Raw genomic sequence first — 18,782 nt, 5'->3', positions numbered from 1 at the left:
AGCTAGCTCACAGTTTTATAGCCTCCAGCATTTTTGTCTTGGCTCAGGGAGCGATGGCTCCAGAGCAAACTAAGTTATGCAACAGCCAAATTGTTCGCTCACAACTTTCATGCCAGTCGCTCGCAAAGTAGAAATTTTGCTCACAAGACTCCACAGCTTAAAGGAAGCATTGAACTGCAGTTACCTTGTTTTTATACCGGGCCTCAGAAGTCACACTGTACTTAGCTTACACGTCACCCAAAGCCCATTCAAGTAGTCATTTGATCTGACTTCTTAAGCCTCTTTTTCTGAGAGTAACCCGGCAGCCTTCTTTTCGGTTTGATGAAAGCTCTCCCCGGTGGGTCACTTAGTGTTTCAGAGGAGACTGACGGAGACCCAGGGCAGTGCCTGGGCTGCCTCTTTAAGATCTGACGCACAAGCTGCTCTGATGTCCTCCTTCCTCCCATGGTTTGTTTCTGGTTTGACATTGCTGGGCTTCACCACTACCTTTTGAGTCTGTTATCTTTTTTACCATTTACTATTTTTGGGCAGGAACGCACAGGAACAGAGTTCCGGCTGGCTCCCAAGTTGGCCACGCCCAGCAGGAACTCATTAGCATAACAGGCCACACCCAACAGCAGGAACTCATTAGGATTGGCTACATTAGGAGTGTGTGGCCTAACATGCAAAGGAGTCCCTGCTACAAAAAAAGGCCCTGGGTTTTGACAACAAAGAAGGCAAACAGAATAAGAAGCAAAAGGTGGGTGTGGCTGGATGAGCACACTTCTGGTAACATGGGGGTGCAGCCTAATGTGCTAATGAGCTGTGCTGTCAGGGGTGTGACCTATTATGCTAATGAGTTCCTGCTGGGCTTTTTCTACAAAAAGAGCCCTGTTTTTAACTATCCCCGTCCTCCAAGGGAAGCATACCTTTTTTTGCCATCAAGCTGCGTCTGACTCTGTAAGGTTTCTAAAGCAAGAGATGAACAGAGGTAGTGTGCCGTTGCCTGTCTCTGTGTAGCAACCCTGGACTTCCTCGGTGGTCTCCCATCCAAGTACTCACCAGGGCTGACCCTGCTTAGCTTCTGAGGTCTGACCAGATCAGGCCAGTCTGAGCTGTCCAGGTCAGAGCCAGTTTGGTGTAGTGGTTAAGTGTGCGGACTCTAATCTGAGAGAACCTGGGTTGATTCCCTACTCTTCCACTTGCAGCTGCTGGATGACCATGGGCAAACCATAGTTCTGTCAGAGCTGTTCTCTCGAGGACAGGTAGGTGGGGCTGAGAGAGCTCTTTCGAGGATTGCTCTTGAGAGAACAGCTCTGAATGATCCTGTAACTGACCCAAGGTCACACCAGCAACTGCATGTGGAGGAGTGGGGAATCAAACCCGGTTCTCTCAGATTAGAGTCCTTGCTGTTAACCACTACACCAAACTGGCCCTGGAGTTCTGGGAGGGGATCTTAGCAATGTATGACACCATGCAGTCTGACCTTAAAAGCAGCCATTATCTCCTGGGGAGCTGATCTCTTGGTTTTTCTTCCATCCCCAAGAGCCTCCTCACCATTCAGAGAGTCTGTGTCTGTCTGTCTGTCTGTGTATGTATATATGATATATATATACTTCTGATGTGTATTCCAGCAACCGTGGTTGAAAATCAATGAAGCTTCAAAGCAAATCCACTGAGAAGCTCTCTGCTGTGTGTTCTTACCAGTGGAAAGAAACCAGCGTATTTTAAGAAGGGAACTCTATATGAGCTTTGGGAGGCTGAGGGAGAAGTGGAGGCCTTTGTAGCCATGGCTTTTCAAAGCTGACTGGTTACCCAGGGACTGCTGATGACCTGCAGAGATGCCAGCCTGCCGAGCGATGACTTTTGTTTGACGGATGTGGCCGCTCCGCAACTTTCTCAGCAATCGTCTCTTGTCTTTGGGCAGCAGGGGACGATCTGCTTCTGGAGAACTGGAGATAGCCTTCTATGGAGACGCTCCAAGTTTCTGTTCCCAGCTTGTATTGTGAAGCAGTCTCGCATGCAGACCCGTAGCTAACGCGGGGTCCGCGGGGCCCGGCTCCCAGCGTTTCTTCTGGGCCACCTCCCTCCCGGTGAGGCGTTTGGGTTCCAGGGCACAGAGATTTCCTGGCAGTTCCGGGCGCCCCCTCGGGAGCTCCGCAAGTCTGGGCTGCCACACCCCCTCCCGCCCTGACAATAGAACCTAGGCCAGGCAGCTCCTTAGGATGCCGCTCTGGGATGCGCTCAGACTGCTGGGCACTTGCGAAGCAATGATCCCTCGGGGAAAGCTGGGAGGGAGTTGAGCGGGCGGATGCACCAGCCACCGGGGAGTCCTTCTGGGGCTTCGGGAGCAATCCCTTGGTTGCCTTTGTTAGGGAGTCGCCACTGTGTGCGCCCGTGTGGATGTGCCCCCTCCCCAGTGTGCATGTGTGTGAGAAAGAGAGCATGCAGAACGTCTCCCCCAACCTCCCTGCACACACGTGCACGGCAGCCGAGTGACCTGGAGGTCTGGCTTGGAAGAGGAGAGGAGACGAGGAGGGCGTGTTCTGGTGCTTGCGCCTTCTTCCAGCACGGGTTGTGAGATGGTACGTCTATTAGGGTGCACAGGGTATCTTCGACACTTCATTTGGGAATTGCCCTCCCGATGCAACTCCTGAAATATTTTTATTGGTGGACCGTCCCAAAACTAAGAAGACCTTTTACTTTGGCAAGACTGAACGTTCTCCCCTCGGCAGGTTTGGAGGGCAGATATAATAAAGTATCGTACAATTGAAACTGTCGAACGTATGATTATGGAGTGCCCCATATTCGTGGAGCCGAGGGGCTAATTTAGTCACCCCTTGACTTAAAGATACGGAACTGCTAAATGTGCGAGCCCAGGTGTCATGGCTACTATTGGATACAAATGATCGTGTCACCCTCTCGGCGGTGGTAAAATTAATAGGCGCAATAATCAAATACAAGGGAAATAATACTAAGGTCTTTTAAAATATTTTTCTGGTTCTAATTTCTGCTTAAGGTGATAGCCGTATGAGCAGAGATAGATAGATACAGGGCTATTTTGGGGCAGGAACGCACAGGAACAGAGTTCCTGCTGGCTTCTGAGTTGGCCACGCCCAGCAGGAACTCATTAGCATAGTAGGCCACACCCAACAGCAGAAACTCATTCGGATTGGCTACAATTAGGGGTGTGTGGCCTAACATGCAAAAAGCCCTGGGTTTTGACAACAAACAAGGTAAACAGAATAAGAAGGGAAAGGTGGTTGTGGCTGGATGACCACACTTCTGGTAACATGGGGGTGTGGCCTAATGTGCTAATGAGCAGTGCTGTCAGGGTGTGGCCTAGTATGTTAATGAGTTTTGCTGTTGGGTGTGGCCTATTATCCTAATGCGTTCCTGCTGGGCTTTTTCTACAAAAGAGCCCTGGATAGATAGATAGATAGATAGATAGATAGATAGATAGATAGATAGATAGATAGATGCCCTGGGCTGGGTTAGCTGCTGCTCCCCCAGCCCCTTCCCCACAAAATCCCTAGCTATGGGGCTACTCACATGTGAAAAATTCAGAGTGTAGGACACATGATGTGAATGCCTCCTCGGTGAATTTCTGTGGCTGCCTCAAGGCCAGTTGGTGTCTTCCACAGTATTAAGCAATAAAGCTTTTCTTGGCTATAAGTGTATTTGTGTGCATGTGTTGGTGGAGAGATGTCGTTGTTAGTGTGCTGGAGACCCAAGTTCAACTCTCTGCTCGGTCATGAAGCTTGCCACCTTTCCAGGCAAATAGGGTCCCCAGGGCAGAGATCATCGAAGCATTAAAACATTGCAAAACTTGTGCTGGTTGAGGGAACCGGGGGAGGCACAGGAGAGCGCACCTCAGATGGCCTTTTCCTCCGTGAATGCTCCATCCTGACATCTCTCCATTCTTTTCTCCTGCTTTAATTCTGTCGGCTGTATTCTATTTCCTAGTCATCAACACCTGCTCCATCAACAACGGCGGATGTGAACACGATTGCCTGCAGCTCACCGTCTCGCAGCATCAGTGCCAGTGCCGACCTGGCTACCAGCTCAAGGAGGATGGGAAACATTGCGTCGGTGAGTCCCCCCAGCCTTTGAGGGCATGGAACGAAACAACGAGGGAAGTCCCACCCAATGTTCCCTCTAAGCTGTGGAGTCCTTTGAGCAAAAATTCTACTTTGTGAGCTCCTGGCATTAAAGGGGTGAGGGAGCAATTTGGCTACTGCATAAATTAGTGTGCTCCGGAGCCCTCCTTCCTGAGCTAAGACCAAAATGTGTGAGCCAGAGGCTAAAAGACTGTGAGCTAGCTCACACTAACTCAGCTTAGAGGGAATACTGGTTCCAGTTGTTGAATTTCCAAATGTCGTTCCTCACCAGTCTAAATCTTAATTTGAAATGAACTGTTTGGCATTGATCTGCTGTTTCTGTGAGAACGGTCACACTCATCCTGAGCTTGATGAACCACTGGCCTGATTTGGCATCGGGACACTTTGTACGTGAAGATTTACTGGCTTGTTTAAAAGGTTTGCATTCCCGTCTCCCGTGGCGAAGGCTTTGGGAAACGCTAATAAGTTTTGTAGGACAGTTCCAAGTCATAACAATACAAGCCTCCCTCTGATTGAAAATTAGCAATTTAAGAGACGTGATTACAAAATTAGACACGTGATTACAAAATTAGCCATTTAAAAAAGCCCCTGACAACCTGAGATCCAACATTCCAAAAGTTTCCGAGAAGGAAGGGAAGGGGACAAAATCAACTAAAAACGTGGTGATCCAAGAATATTGTTGATTGGAGCCTAAACCTCTGAATGTTCCCTCTAAGCTGTGGAGTCTTGTGAGCAAAAATTCTACTTTTGTGAGCTACTGGCATTAAAGTTGTAAGCGAGCCATTTGACTACTGCATAAATTAATTTGCACTGGAGCCATCCTTCCTAAGCTAAGACAAAAACATGTGAGCCAGAGGTTAAAAAACTGTGAGCTAGCTCACATTAAATCAGCTTAAAGGAACACTGCTGGGTACTAAGCAGACAGTTGTGCAGAGGACATTCCGCTGTTGAGGTGCCACTGCAGATAAGGCCCTGTCCCTAGCAGCTCCCTCCCCCCCCCGTGAATGAATGGGGGAGTTATTGTCTTCGAATGCTCACAATCTTTCGGAGAGAGAAAGAGACTGACTAGTGGGTCAGGAAATGGTTAATCATTCCCCACGATCCCCTGAGGCCAGTCGCCCCAGTTGGCTTGCTGACTTGTATTAGAAGTGAATGCCAATTGCTCACATTTCCATTCCTTTGGACACCTTCTAGGGGATTGTTTTGGCTGTGGACGAAGAAGAGAAGGAACCCAGCCAACCCAAATGAAACAATATCAGGTTGGGAGGCTCCAGCGGCAGCAAGGAAGTAGTACTAGAGATATCCAAGATTATTTTGCTTCTCTTCGGCATCTCAGGTGGGGGGTGCAGCTGGATCTTCTCAGCTGGAATGGCGGAGATAAGGAAGAGGAAGGGGAGGGGGCTGGCAGGGAGACGCTCCCGAGACCGCGGCGCTTGGGATGTTAAAATTAGAGCATCCAAAGGAAGTTTGAAATTGCATCTCTTTCTGGCATCTGGTTGGTGGCAGACCTCTCATACAGAGGTATTTGAAAGGACTTGGCCTTGATCTTCTCCCCTGGATATCCTTACCGGGGCAGGGGGGGAATTAACGGCTGCCAGTGTTCTGCTGGAAAGGCTGCTACGTTTTTGCTTTCTCAAGAATTCCACACCGCAGACATAACTTCTTTTTTGCAAATGAGGCAGAAATCCTCACTTGTGAATCCAACCCTTTGTCATTGCGTCTGCTGCAGTCCTCGCTAAAAACAGAATCTTGTGAAGGATCAGCCTACTTTGCCGGATATGTGACATCTCCAGTTTGTGCGTATGACATCACAGTAAACAAGACAAAAAGAATTAGCTCCGCGATATGCCATGGTAACCAGGGTAGACTGATCTCGTCAGATTTCAGAAGCTAAGCAGGGTTGGCCATGGTTTGTACTTGGATGGGAGACCACCAAGGAAGTCCAAGGTGTCTAGGCAGAGGCAGGTTGTCTGTACATTCCGTATCAAATTGAACCTTTAACAACATACAGAATAAACTAGGACAGATTACAGCATTGTTGAAATAAGAGTAATAAGAAGAGTTAAAATTCAAATATGACATTGAATCTTCACTGTGTCTTATCTTGAAAAAATAAAACAGCCGTCTCAGTTATGCCAGGGAAAACATCATTCAAAATATATTGGACCTTAACGTGATCGGACAATCCCGTCTTATTTTCAAGAACGGGGTCAAGATACTTAAAGCGAACGTTTGCATAAAAAGGGCAATAAAAGAGGATATGCGAGATGGTTTCAATGCATTTTAACTCACGCAGGCAGAGTCTAGCAGAGTAGGCGACCTTTTGAAATCTGCCATATAGAACTGCTGGTGGCCTTACATTAAATCTGGCCAAAGTGAAGGCTCTACGCTGTTGGGGATTTTGCAGAGAGTAAAGGTAAGGTAAGAGGCCATGTGACCTACACTGAATGTAATCCCTAACCTCAAAGGAGAGCAAGTTTTATTAGCAGCACGGTAAAGATTTTGTATTCCCAGTAGTCATGTATGGCTGCGAGAGTTGGACTATGAGGAAGGCCGAGCGCCGAAGAATAGATTCTTTTGAACTATGGTGCTGGAGAAGACTCTTGAGAGTCCCTTGGACTGCAAGAAGATCAAATCAGTCAGTCCTAAAAGAAATCAACCCTGACTGTTCCCTGGAAGGCCAGATAATGAAAGTGAAGCTCAAATACTTTGGCCACCAAATGAGCAGGGAGCACTCACTGGAGAAGACCCTGATGCTGGGAAAGATTGAAGGTCACAGAAGACGGGGATGGCAAAGGATGAGATGGTTGGACAGTGTCAGTGATGCAACAAACATGAAATTGAGCCAACTTCAGAGGACAGTGGAAGACAGGAGGGCCTGGCGGGAGCTGGTCCATGGGGTCGCGAAGAGTCGGACTCGACTGTGCGACTGAACAACAAAAGATTTTGTAGCTCAGTATCCAAAACTCTATGTTTCATACCTTGGAAACCCTAAAGGGTCACCATATCTTGGCTGCATCTTGAAGGCATTTCCACCAACGACTTCCTGTTGTAACAGATCTATTATGGCAATATCCCTTGGCTTTTGGCTGGGTCGAAAATGGAAACCAGACAAAGCCCAGAGGCATCATCCCATCAAGCTGCCTTGACGTGTGTGTTTTTTGGACAGAGTTTACGTGTTAGACACTGACATCAGCAGGCACGGCACTTCCCGACAGAGAAGCCAGGCCCCCTGCCCACAAGACTCGGTCAAGGGCCAGTCCCTAAGTGTTCAGGTGTCTCCGGGTCTAGAGTGATGCCAACCGGCAGTCGCTTTCCAAAGGAAGCACAAACTCAGCCTGGCAGCTTCAGCTCATCGCGAGAAGCGTTACTCAGACGGAAGGCTCCAGCCTCAGAACTTGCCTTTTGAGGGTCTCTTGGAACTGGATTGGTTCTCGGGGTCCACTGACTGGCTACCCCAGTTAGGTGGCAGGGCTGGCGCTGCCTTTGAGTTGCTACGGTCAGGCATGCAGCAGGAAAAAACAACCACCACCCCAGGTGGGCTGATGATGCCAAGAGGTTAAGTGCTCGAGCCCTAGGGGAGGAAACAGACCGAAGATCTGGTTTTCCAATCGCTTCCTTTCTCCGGATTCTGATAGTCCGTGGTTGGGTCTAAGCTAGGGATCTGCAAAACAGTTCTCAGGAAATCACTTGAGAAGGAAGTCATCATTTATTCATTCACTGGATTTCTATCCCGCCCTCCCAGCCAAGGCTGGCTCAGGGCGGCTTACATAAAATCAGTGCATAATTTAGAATAAAATATGAGTAGAAATTTAGTAAGAAGAAGAAGAGAAGAGATTGGATTTATACCCCGCCCTTCACTACCCAAGGGACTCTCAGAGCGGCTTACAAACTCCTTTCCCTTCCCCTCCCCACAACAGACACCCTGTGAGGTGGGTGGGGCTGAGAGAGCTCTGACACAAACTGCTCTTTTTCAAGGACAGCTCTTGTCAGAACTACGGCTTGCCCAAGGTCATCCAGCCAGGTGCAAGTGGAGGAGTGGGGAATCAAACCCGCTTCTCCCAATTCTAAAATCATTTAAACTGTAGAATTCAGTAAAGCGCTAGTAACATTAATTTCCCGGTGGCTCTGATTACTCAGTTCACTCTTCTCACAGTCGGTTCCCTGATCTTCTTTGAATTGTCCCTCCGGCGGCAGACTCAAGGTGTTATTAAAAGTTCCGGGGGAAACAAAAGGGCTCTCTCACCTTCACCTTTCAGTTGTTAACGGTGGTAGTTAATGGCAGGGCTTTTTTCGTAGAAAAATCCCAGCAGGAACTCATTAGCATAATAGGCCACACCCAATGGCAGAAACCCGTTAGCATATTAAGCCGCACCCCTGACATCACAGCTCATTAGCATATTAGACCATACCCCCATGTTACCACACTTACCTTTTGTTTCTTATTCTGTTTAACTTGTTTGTTATCAAAACCAGGGGTTTTTTTGTAGCAGGAACTCCTTTGCATGTTAGGCCACACACCCCTAATGTAGCCAATCCTAATGAGTTTCTGCTGTTGGGTGTGGCCTGTTATGCTAATGAATTCCTGCGGGGCGTGGCCAACTCAGGAGCCAGCCGGAACTCCGTTCCTGTGCGTTCCTGCCCAAAAATAGCCCTGGTTAATGGTGGCGGCAGCTCCAAAAGCCCGGCGGAAGAGCTCCGTGTTACAGGCCCTGCGGAACTGCATATCCCTGTTCCCTGCTTCCCTTCCCAGTTGTCAAGAACAGCAACAAAAAAGGGCCATTCTTGCTGGGGTGTTGTTTGTCTCTTGGCTCATCCAGAGCTGTCTACTCTTCCGTCCTATTCTGCAGCGACCCACTGTGATCTGGATTGGGCAAGTTTGTTTTATGTCCGTAAGTGTTCCAAAGGGGAAAGGAACACTCATAGGGGTTAAGAAGCTGGGACGGCAGGTGGGTGCATTTCCAGCTGATACGCTCTCCTTGTCTTTCTAGTAAGAAACCCGTGTGCCGATCGGAATGGAGGCTGTATGCACAAATGCCAAAATCGCCGTGGGGTGGCACAGTGCGAATGCCATCCTGGATACAGGCTGGGGCATGACCACAAAGCGTGTGAAGGTATGGGCCATATCGTAAGAGCTTTGTGCCAACGAACCAGAACCCTAGTTTTGTTTTTCCTGTAAATGCCAGGTTAATCTCGGTGGCTGTTGTAATCAGTGGTCAGGTCTGGTTTTAAAGGATGATAAATGAGCCTTCAGCCATTAGGGAAGACAACGCTCACAAAAATATCCCAGTTACTTCCTGCTCCAGCTGTCGGCCCTTGATAACCCAAGAACTGTGTAGTGGGACTCATTAAAATATTTTCTTAAAACTTTTTAAAAATATGTCTGAACACCCCCCCCACACACACACCCAGTTCTGTGCTTAGAAGAAACAATGCAAGAGGGATTCCAAGATGCTGAAAGTAATAGAAAATTGTGTGGTAGGAATAAGGTTAGGGGAGGGATGTTGGAACCTCTAATCAAGGCTGGGCTTTTGTTACCTAAAAGACAGGGGGAGGGGCAAATAACCCAATTTCAGGCCTTCATGCATTTGACTGGCTCAGGTGTGTTCCATGAAGCTAGTTTCCGTTCAGTAGCCCTGTTAGTCTGTAGTAATAGAACAAAATTTGAGTCCAGTAGCACCTTAAAGTCCAGCAAAATTCTCCAGGGTATAAGCTTTTGTAAGGCAAAGTTCACTTTTGTTAGACTCACAGAAGCTTGGGAAATTGTCGTGGTCTTTAAGTTGCTACTAGGCTCGACTATTGTTTGAGTGGCTTCTTGCCTTGTGGTGTGGGAAATGTGATGGGCACCTGTTGCTGAAAAATGACATTTCTTGAGCTCTCAAAATATACTTTTTTAAAGGGAACGGGGTGGCAGTAGAACCACGGTACTCAGGGTTGTGCTTTTTATAACGGGAACGGCACGTCAGATTTAATGTCTGTGGGAAATATTGGGCAAGGGGTTTTTTAACCGCTGTGTTTATTGGATGTGTGTGTTGCACTGTTTTTATTAAATCGTTCTTTCGTTTTTGTGATCCACTTTTGTTGCCTCATTTGTTGTGTGTATCGTGTGGTCCACATCATCTTTTGCATTGTTTTCCAATTCTGCAATCCACCTGGAGTCTCTTGATGAGAAAAGCAGACTGTACATGAAACAAAGAAAGAAGAAAACGGAACAGCCTAGAGAACACGAAGGCCTCCTAGCCTGCCACTGCAGCCCTTGCATGAAAAATGGAGTCAGGCTGGCGGTTGGTCGCGCTGGTGTCATAAGTGCATCGTGCGCCAGGAAGTGAGATGATTCACTGGAGAGAGAACAGAATGCAGGCAAATAAGTCTTCCTCATGTTCCCTCCTTCCAGATATAAATGAATGTGTGGCTGGGCTGGCCACGTGCGCACACGGTTGCCTGAACACCCGCGGCTCCTTTAAATGCACTTGCAATCCAGGCTACGAACTAGGGGCAGATGGCAAGCAATGTTATCGTAAGTAGCTGCCCTCTATTTGCTTCTGTCCTGTTAAAATATAAAGCTGAGATTGCCATCGTGGCTTGCGAATCTGACCTTATGCGATGAGGGAGGGGCTGGGGTTTGAGGAGGGATTGTTGCCTTTCTAGCAGAAGAAACTTGGGAAGGGAGGCGAATCCACATGTTGGTTTTACAGTTTAGAACAGAGGTGTCAAACTCATTTGTTATGAGGGCCGGATCTGAGATAAATGTCACTTGGTCAGGCCGGGCCACGTGTGTCATAAAATGTAATGCCAGGTACCGGAGATATAAACTTTATAAAGGACAGAGACAAACCTAATGAACAATATTATTTTTTACTCAAAATATAAACAAAGCCTATTGATTCCTAGCAGTGAAAGCAGTTGATTTACTGGGGAACCCACAAACGCCCCAATAAATGTATTTAATCATATGTAAGACTAGTTTTCCCCCAAAGGATACCATAGAAGGGGGAGTACCTTACATTTCCATACATACCCATGTCTTGTAGGCCAGGTAAGAGCCCTGCCAGTTCTGGACCCCGGGCCTTGTTTGACACCCCTGGTTTAGAATTTAGTTCTGTCATACAAAAAAACCTGTTCTGAAATTTTTTAATCTGTACAAAGCGTGGCCAACAATGGCTATGACAAAAATACATTTCAGTGTGGTAGCCACTGTGGTCTTCCACAGCCAAACAACAAAACTGTTTTGTGGCAGCCTAATGGCTAACAATTTTACTATGGCACAAGGTTCTGTGAGTCAGTGCCCAGTCTATGGGATGCAAGAAGTGTTGCATTCAGTTGTCAGAGTGATTTATACCTAAAGCTACAAACGGAAGAGGGGCAAGGGGTGAGGGGAGTTATTACGCAGAGAGAGCAGAAGACCCCGTTTCCCAGGACAATTTGAGTGATATTACATTGCGAAGCACAGGTGGCAACAACACCCAGTCGAAAGAGTAAATGATGCTCTCAGAGTGGGCAGGGGACCACTCTCAGTGGCGAATGAATGACCAAAATAGGACGAATGTTAAAAATGTGCACACAGCTGTAAGCAGGAGAAATTCTTAGGGTGTTTTGTTGCCTTTCCAGGGATAGAAATGGAAATTGTGAACAGTTGCGAGAGCAACAATGGCGGTTGTTCCCACCTTTGCCGTCATACAAGTTCTGGACCTGTCTGCGCCTGTAATCTGGGGTACCAACTGGATGAAGACCAGAAAACTTGCATTGGTAATCAAATGACTGATCTGGTAATTGGGTAGATGAAGAAATGATCCCCTTTTCAGAGAAGGCATATCAGTGTGATGACTGATAGTGTATCTTCTTCTGTTTTGCTCCCATGTGAACTGCACTGACAGAGTTGCTCCTATATGCCAGTTTACTGATGTGGGACAAAAGAGGCACAACAGTGTTCCCTCTAAGCTGAGCTAGTGCGAGCTAGCTCACAGTTTTTTTAGCCTCTGGCTCACACATTGTTGTCTTAGCTCAGGAAGGATGGTTCAAAAGCAAACTGATTTATATCATAGCCAAATTGCTTGCTCACAACTTTAATGGTAGTGGCTCACAAAGTTGAATTTTTGCTCACAAGACTCCACAGCTTAGAGGGAGCATTGAAAACGGGCACATTCCAACCGGCCACTTACATTTTTAGAGCCACCATTTGTGCATTCCCCTGCCTTGGAGGACCCTATTTGGGTGGAGAGGCAGCATAGAAATATGTTAAACATTTAAATAAATGAGGGTCAGAAGCAATGCTCCCTCTAAGCCGTGGAGTCTTGTGAGCAAAAATTCAGCTTTGTGAGCTACTACCATTAAAGTTGTGAGCAAGCGATTTGGCTACGATGGTCCTGTCCATACGAGGCCTTTTGGGCCGGGAGCGGGACGGAATGGGGGCGGAGCAAACGGGCACGATCCCACGGCAACATCTGGGAATCGTTGCCTGCCCGTCCCTGTTCCGTACCAAACGCTGATACCGCGCAGCAAAAAAGCACCACCTTCCTAGGTGGTTGTATCCCTTGGAGCGGCTCAAGGCGGGCCGTGGGATCGGCCGGCGCGTCCTTGTGCCACCGCATCCCGGCCCCCAGCCGAACTGCGCATGCTCGAGCATGCGCAGTTCGGCAGCCTCCCCCTCCCATCGGACTCTTGCTCCCCGGCATCTGATCGTGCCGGGGAGCGATGCGCCGCGGCTGAGGGAATCCGTGGGATCCCGCCGCGGCGTCTCAAGTTCGGTGCGGCTCTGATTAGCCGCGTTTCAGCCGTCCCGTGTGGCAGCAGCCGATATAAATCAGTTTGCTTTTGAACCATCCTTCCTGACCTAAGACAAAAATGTGTGAGCCAGAGGCTAAAAAACTGTGAGCTAGCTCACACTAACTCAGCTTAGAGGGAACACGGGCCAGAAGACATGCTGCAGACTGCACCTTCTGCATGCAAAACGTATGCTGTGCTTCAGAGCTATGAGGACTCCCACATGAAATGGCCACATGAAGTCGCTTTGTACTGAGTCAGACTAGTGGTCCATATAGCCAGAACTGTCTGCTCTTAATAGTAGCAGTCGGGGGTCGTTTCGTAGGAAAAGAGCTAGGGGAACTCATTAGCATAACTCATTAGCATATGCCACACCCCCTGACATCACCGGAAGTGTGTCATAAGGCCACACACCCCGCCCCCAACGGTCCCGGCTGCCGCTGCCGGCTTTGCAGCTCCACTGCCGAGCCCCATGAGGGGCCCGGCGGTGGACCTGCAAGGCCGGCAGGAGTGTAAGGAAGCCCCGCGAAGGCCCTCCCTGGCCCCAGGCAGGCAGGGGTGGGGAGAGGCAGGGAGGAAGCAACTTACCCTCCCTCTTCTCCTGCCTCCTCCTGGCTGAATGAGGGCCGGAAGCGGGGCGGCCGGAAGCAGGGGGCGGGGCTTCATCATGTGCCCCGCCCCCCGTACCTCACCCGGGGGAACTGTGATCCCCCGCGATCCCCCCCGAAATGACCTCTGGTAGCAGTTCTCCATGTACTGCTCCCCCCCCCTGACCCTCTTTGAAAGGGAGTTGCCACAGCTTGAGCCTGGGACCTTCAGAACGCAAAGCAGGAGATCTGTCACTGAGCCTATGGGCCTTCCCAGCTTGTCTTGCAAGAGAAGGGGCCAACAGAAGTATCCTCACACGCATCCTTTATGCAGAAATGCATCCACAAGGGTACATATGTACATTAAGGGCTGTCAAGTCACAGCCGACTTATGGCGACCCCAGCGAGAGGCTTTCAAGGCAAGTGAGAAACAGAGGTGGTTTGAAACGGCCTTATGCACAGTGGTACTACTTCATTCACAGCACCAGCAGAATGCTTGACCAATCGCATGACCTCCATCAGCAAGCAAAATTCTAAAACTCAGGTCCTCATCTGGTTAATGTAGGCTGCCTGCCGGACAGACTGTGCATGGAAGTGTGTGTGTGTGTGTAAACAGCATGATTGCAAATGTCTGCGTTTAATTTTGTACTATGCTGTACCGAGTCCCGTTCAGGCAATTAAATTAATCAGCAACTCTCCGCAGATCTTCCCAGCCAGGCATTTCCTGCACTGGGAACTGGCTTAGTGAAAGTTTAAATTTTTTTGTGCTGGATATATCTGAGCTGCACAATGCCAAGCACAGGTCTTTGTAGGTGTGCACCTTGAGTGGGCTGAGTGACTTTCAGAGAGCTGTTGAACCCAATCATGTCTGCACCCTTCCTACATTCAAGTTGTAGATTTTGTGGAGAGCTTTCTCGACTTTTCCCCGTGTCTGGGACAATCAATCTGAATATTTTACTGTTTCGTTCAGCACTGTCCCATCTTCGGCACAATTGACTGGTTTTATTCCAAACCTTGTAATTCACAGAACATCTAAAGAGATCATTGCAGTTCTATTCTTTAAACTTAAGAGTATGCAAACAACCTAGCTGGATCTACCAAAGGTCCCTCTAGACCAGCATCTTGATTCCAACAGAGGACAGTTTCTGGGATGCTCATAACCAGGACAGACTCTCACAGCATTTGGTATTTAACAGCAGGTAGCCATTGATTTATCCTCTATCAATTTGTCTAATCCATTAAAAAACCCAGCTCATTGGATGTCCCTGCACCAAGAGGCTGAGTTGGCCATTTAGAGAGGTGTTGGGGGACTACACGTAAACTGGGGGAATCTCAACCAAGTTCTGGATCTTCAGAGGTTTCCCTGGGATGTTTGCCTTGCTGGCTTTCTCTCTTCTTCTATCTGCAACTCCCTGGGGCTGGAAGCAGTTCTCAACTTATTTCTCCCTAAGCCCCAAATCTGCTTCCTTGGTAATAAGTCCCTTGCTTACCTGGTGGGGGAATACCCACCAGGTTAAAGCGCTTGGGGCTCTTTAGCTTGGAGAAATGATGACCGAGGGGTGACATGATTGAGGTTTACAAGGTTATGCATGGAATAGAGCAGGTAGAGAAGGAAGTACTTTTCTCCCTTTCTCACAATACGAGAACTCGTGGCCGCTCAATGAAATTGCTGAGCAGTCGGGTTAGAACGGGTAAAAGGAAGTCCTTCTTCACCCAAAGGGTGATTAACACATGTAATTCACGGCCACAGGAGGTGGTGGCTCCAGCTACAAGCATGGACGGCTTCAACGGGGAATTGGATAAACATATGGAACAGAGGTTCATTAGTGGCTATTAGCCACAAGGTATAGATAGGAACTCTCAGGCCGGGGCAGGGGATGCTCTGTATTCTTGGTGCTTGGGGGTGGGGGCAACAGTGGGAGGGCTTCTAGTGTCCTGGCCCCACTGCTGGACCTCCTGATGGAACCTGGTATTTTTACCCACTGTGTGACAGAGTGTTGGACTGGATGGGCCATTGGCCTGATCCAACATTGGCTTCTGTTATGTTCTTATGTACCCCCAACCAGGGGTCATTTTGTAGAAAAAGAGGTGCAGGAGCTTATTAGCATAACTCATTAGCATAACTTATTTGCATATGCCACACCCCCTGACATCACCGGAAGTGTGTCAGAAGGCAACACCCACCGCTCAGGCTCCACTGGACTGTTCTGGATTGCTAGCTATTGAAAGGGGGGACAACGTGCAGATCTGTCCTGGCAGAGGAGGGAGAGCTTGTACCTGAATAAAACTTGGTCTTAAAAGTGCCACTGGACTGTTTGGGCCCGGGGTGTGTGTGTGCTCTGCAACTTACCTGGCTGCTTCTTGCTCTGACTGAGGGCTGCTGGGAGTAGGGGGTGGGGATTGTTGCATGTGCCCGCCCCCTGGGCTCTTTACTGCCGGAGCGCCGCTCCTGTGCACTCCTGCAGGATATGACCCCTGCCCCCAACTGATGTGGACAATCTCCTCCTTACAAAGTTGTGTAATGTTCCAAGCTCAGAATCCAAATCCTGTGCAATTTTGCATTCAGATTCTAAAGCAAGCTTGCCTCCAGAGTCTTCTCACCCCCAAACTAGGAGTAACCCTGCATCTACTCCTGATTGCCAATTAACATATAGCATTGTATAATGTATGATGTGATCTCGTGCTTCACATTTTCGTGGTCTCCATTCAGTTTCAGTGGCGGCTGATGAAAGGGGGAGCAAAACGTATATCCCATTGATGCTTCAGTGGGTCCAACAAGCCATTGTGCTTTATGGGCGATTGTGTTGAGAATAAACATCTCACTGACAACATCAGGTTTGCAGATGTTACCAGAGGTTAAGCAGGAGGCCTGTAGCTACAGTGGGACATCTCGGGGCCTGGCCCCCTGACTTCCTGCCAAGGCCCCCGACTCCCCATCCAGCCCAAGCCCCCCAACTTCTAATTTTTTATTTTATTTGTGGCGCTCCCTTGGGAGTGTGTGTGGGGTGCCCCCTGACTTCTTTAAAGGACCCCTGTATTTTAAAAATCCTGGTTACAGGCCTATTAAGCAGAGGTGGCAACACATGGCTGTTACTTTGGGTGTTGGTTCCTATCCTGTTCACACATGCATAGGAATGAGGTAGCAGAGGTTTGAAGTAGTAGAACGGACTGAACCATTCCAGGTGGCAGGTGGATGATATCGGAGGATCACAGTTTTGGAATGCTTCCCTCATCTCTCTCTTTTTAAACTCCCTGCACAAAACCCAGCACAAAATCAACGAAAGTGCTAGTCTTCTGCTTAGATTGAGCTTTTCTAATGCAAAGGTCTATCTGAAGTTGCAATCCACCCCCTGTAGACTGTAGAGGTACAGTCCCGTTTTACCAGCTCAGCACTGTACCGCCAGGGAACTCCGTCAGTGTGAGCTGTCCCAGCAGGCACCCAGAGCAGCAAATCAGAAGTCATCTCTCGAGTGCTTGTGAATCAGCCCCAAAGTGTTTTAAGCAGCAGATGAAGTTTGGGGATCTCTGCATTATAGAATCATAGAACGTTAGAGCTGGAAGGGACCTTGCAGGTCATCTAGTCCAGCCCCCTGCACTCTGCAGGAGCATAGCCGAGCAAGATCTGGGCTGAGCCCTCCTTTGTTATACGCATTTAAGCCTGGGCATGACCAGAAGCATGAGCCTTTGGCCATGAATCGAAGGACGAGGCTCTTGGCCCTTTGCTGGTCGTAGCCTATGGTTTACAACCTGTGGCCATGACAGGCTAGTGCAGAGGTGTCAAACTCATTTGTTACAAGGGCCGGATCTGACATAAATGTCACTTTGTTGGGCTGGGCCATGTGTGCCAGAAACGTCATGCCAGGTACCAGCAGGGGTCATTTCCTGCAGGAGAGCACAGGAACGGAGCTCCGGCAGTAAAGAGCCCAGGGGGCAGGCACATGCAACAAGCTCCACCCCCTTCTCCCAGCAGCCCTCAGTCAGACCAAGAAGCAGCCAGGTAAGTTGCAGAGCTCCCCCCGGCCCCCCAGTCCAAAACAGTCCAGTGGCACCTTTAAGACCAAGTTTTATTCAGGTACAAGCTCTCCCTCCTCTGCGAGGACAGATCTGCACGTTCCCCCCCCCCAATAGCTAGCAATCCAAAACAGTCCAGTGGAGCCTGAGCGGTGGGTGTTGCCTTCTGACACACTTCCGGTGATGTCAGGGGGTGTGGCATATGCTAATGAGTTATGCTAATGAGCTCCTGCACCTCTTTTTCTACGAAATGACCCCTGGGTACCAGAGATAGAAACAGTGTATAAAGGACTGCAGCTGGTGAGCTCCGAGTGGATGTATCCTCGCTGCAAGGCCCCATGGGCCGGGAGGGGGGTGCAAAGGAAAAGCCATATGGGCGGACTGGGGAGTCAGCGGTGCAGCCCTGGGCAGATGCTCCCACGCTGCTCGACTGCTGCCAATGAGGTTGTTCCGCCGTGCTAAAGCCACAGTCAGAGTGGCTCCGCCCACTCCCCCCCCCTGAGCCGTCTCCTGTTCCCTCCCTTGCACTAGCAGGCCGCATAAGAACCCCGGATGGGCCCTTATGCTTGACCCCTCTTTGTTAGTGGATTGAGGACAAGCAGGGGTCATTTCCTGCAGGAGCGCACAGGTGTCAAACTCCTTAGTTACAAGGGCCGGATCTGACATAAATGTCACTTTGTTGGGCTGGGCCATGTGTGCCAGAAACGTCATGCCAGGTACCAGCAGGGGTCATTTCCTGCAGGAGAGCACAGGAGCGGAGCTCCAGCAGTAAAGAGCCCAGGGGGCGGGCACATGCAACAAGCCCCACCCCCTGCTCCCAGTAGCCCTCAGTCAGAGCAAGAAGCAGCCAGGTAAGCTGCAGAGCCCCCCCCAATCCAAAACAGTCCAGTGGCACCTTAAAGACCAAGTTTTATTCAGGTACAAGCTCTCCCTCTGCCAGGACAGATCTTCACCCCCCCCAATAGCTAGCAATCCAAAACAGTCCAGAGGAGCCTGAGTGGTGGGTGTTGCCTTATGACACACTTCCGGTGATGTCAGGGGGTGTGGCACATGCAAACAAGTTATGCTAATGAGTGATGCTAATGAGCTCCTGAACCTCTTTTTCCAGGATGTTGGAGTGTTGCACTGTTTATTTGTTCAAACTCTTTTGGGGGGGGGGGTTGTTTTGTAAGCCGCTTTGGGTCCCCACCGGAAAGAAAAGCAGGGTGAGAAAGCCTTAAACGATAAATAAACGAGCTTGTGTCTCCTCCTCCTCCTCCCTCCGTTCCGATGCCAGCAGACACACATTTTTTATCTCCTTGTTTTCTCAGATACAGACGAATGC

The 18,782-nt window shown here is 49.2% G+C and overlaps 1 protein-coding gene across 1 annotated transcript in view; it reads left to right on the top strand.

The window, feature by feature from the left end:
- The window catches only part of MEGF6 (multiple EGF-like-domains 6), a 279,570-nt gene that overhangs the window by 198,951 nt on the left and 61,837 nt on the right, over positions 1-18,782 (top strand). Inside the window, exons 7-10 of the mRNA XM_015405472.1 lie at positions 3,946-4,071; positions 9,092-9,214; positions 10,495-10,617; positions 11,709-11,846. Of these exons, the coding sequence (XP_015260958.1) occupies positions 3,946-4,071; positions 9,092-9,214; positions 10,495-10,617; positions 11,709-11,846 (510 nt within the window). The remainder of the gene's footprint in view (positions 1-3,945; positions 4,072-9,091; positions 9,215-10,494; positions 10,618-11,708; positions 11,847-18,782) is intronic.

This window comes from Gekko japonicus, unplaced genomic scaffold (genome assembly GCF_001447785.1).
Source record: "Gekko japonicus isolate JY-2015 unplaced genomic scaffold, Gekko_japonicus_V1.1 scaffold1889, whole genome shotgun sequence".
NCBI classification, from domain to species: domain Eukaryota; kingdom Metazoa; phylum Chordata; class Lepidosauria; order Squamata; family Gekkonidae; genus Gekko; species Gekko japonicus.
Note: the sequence above shows the minus strand (reverse complement) of the source record. Positions and strands in the feature narration are given on the sequence as shown.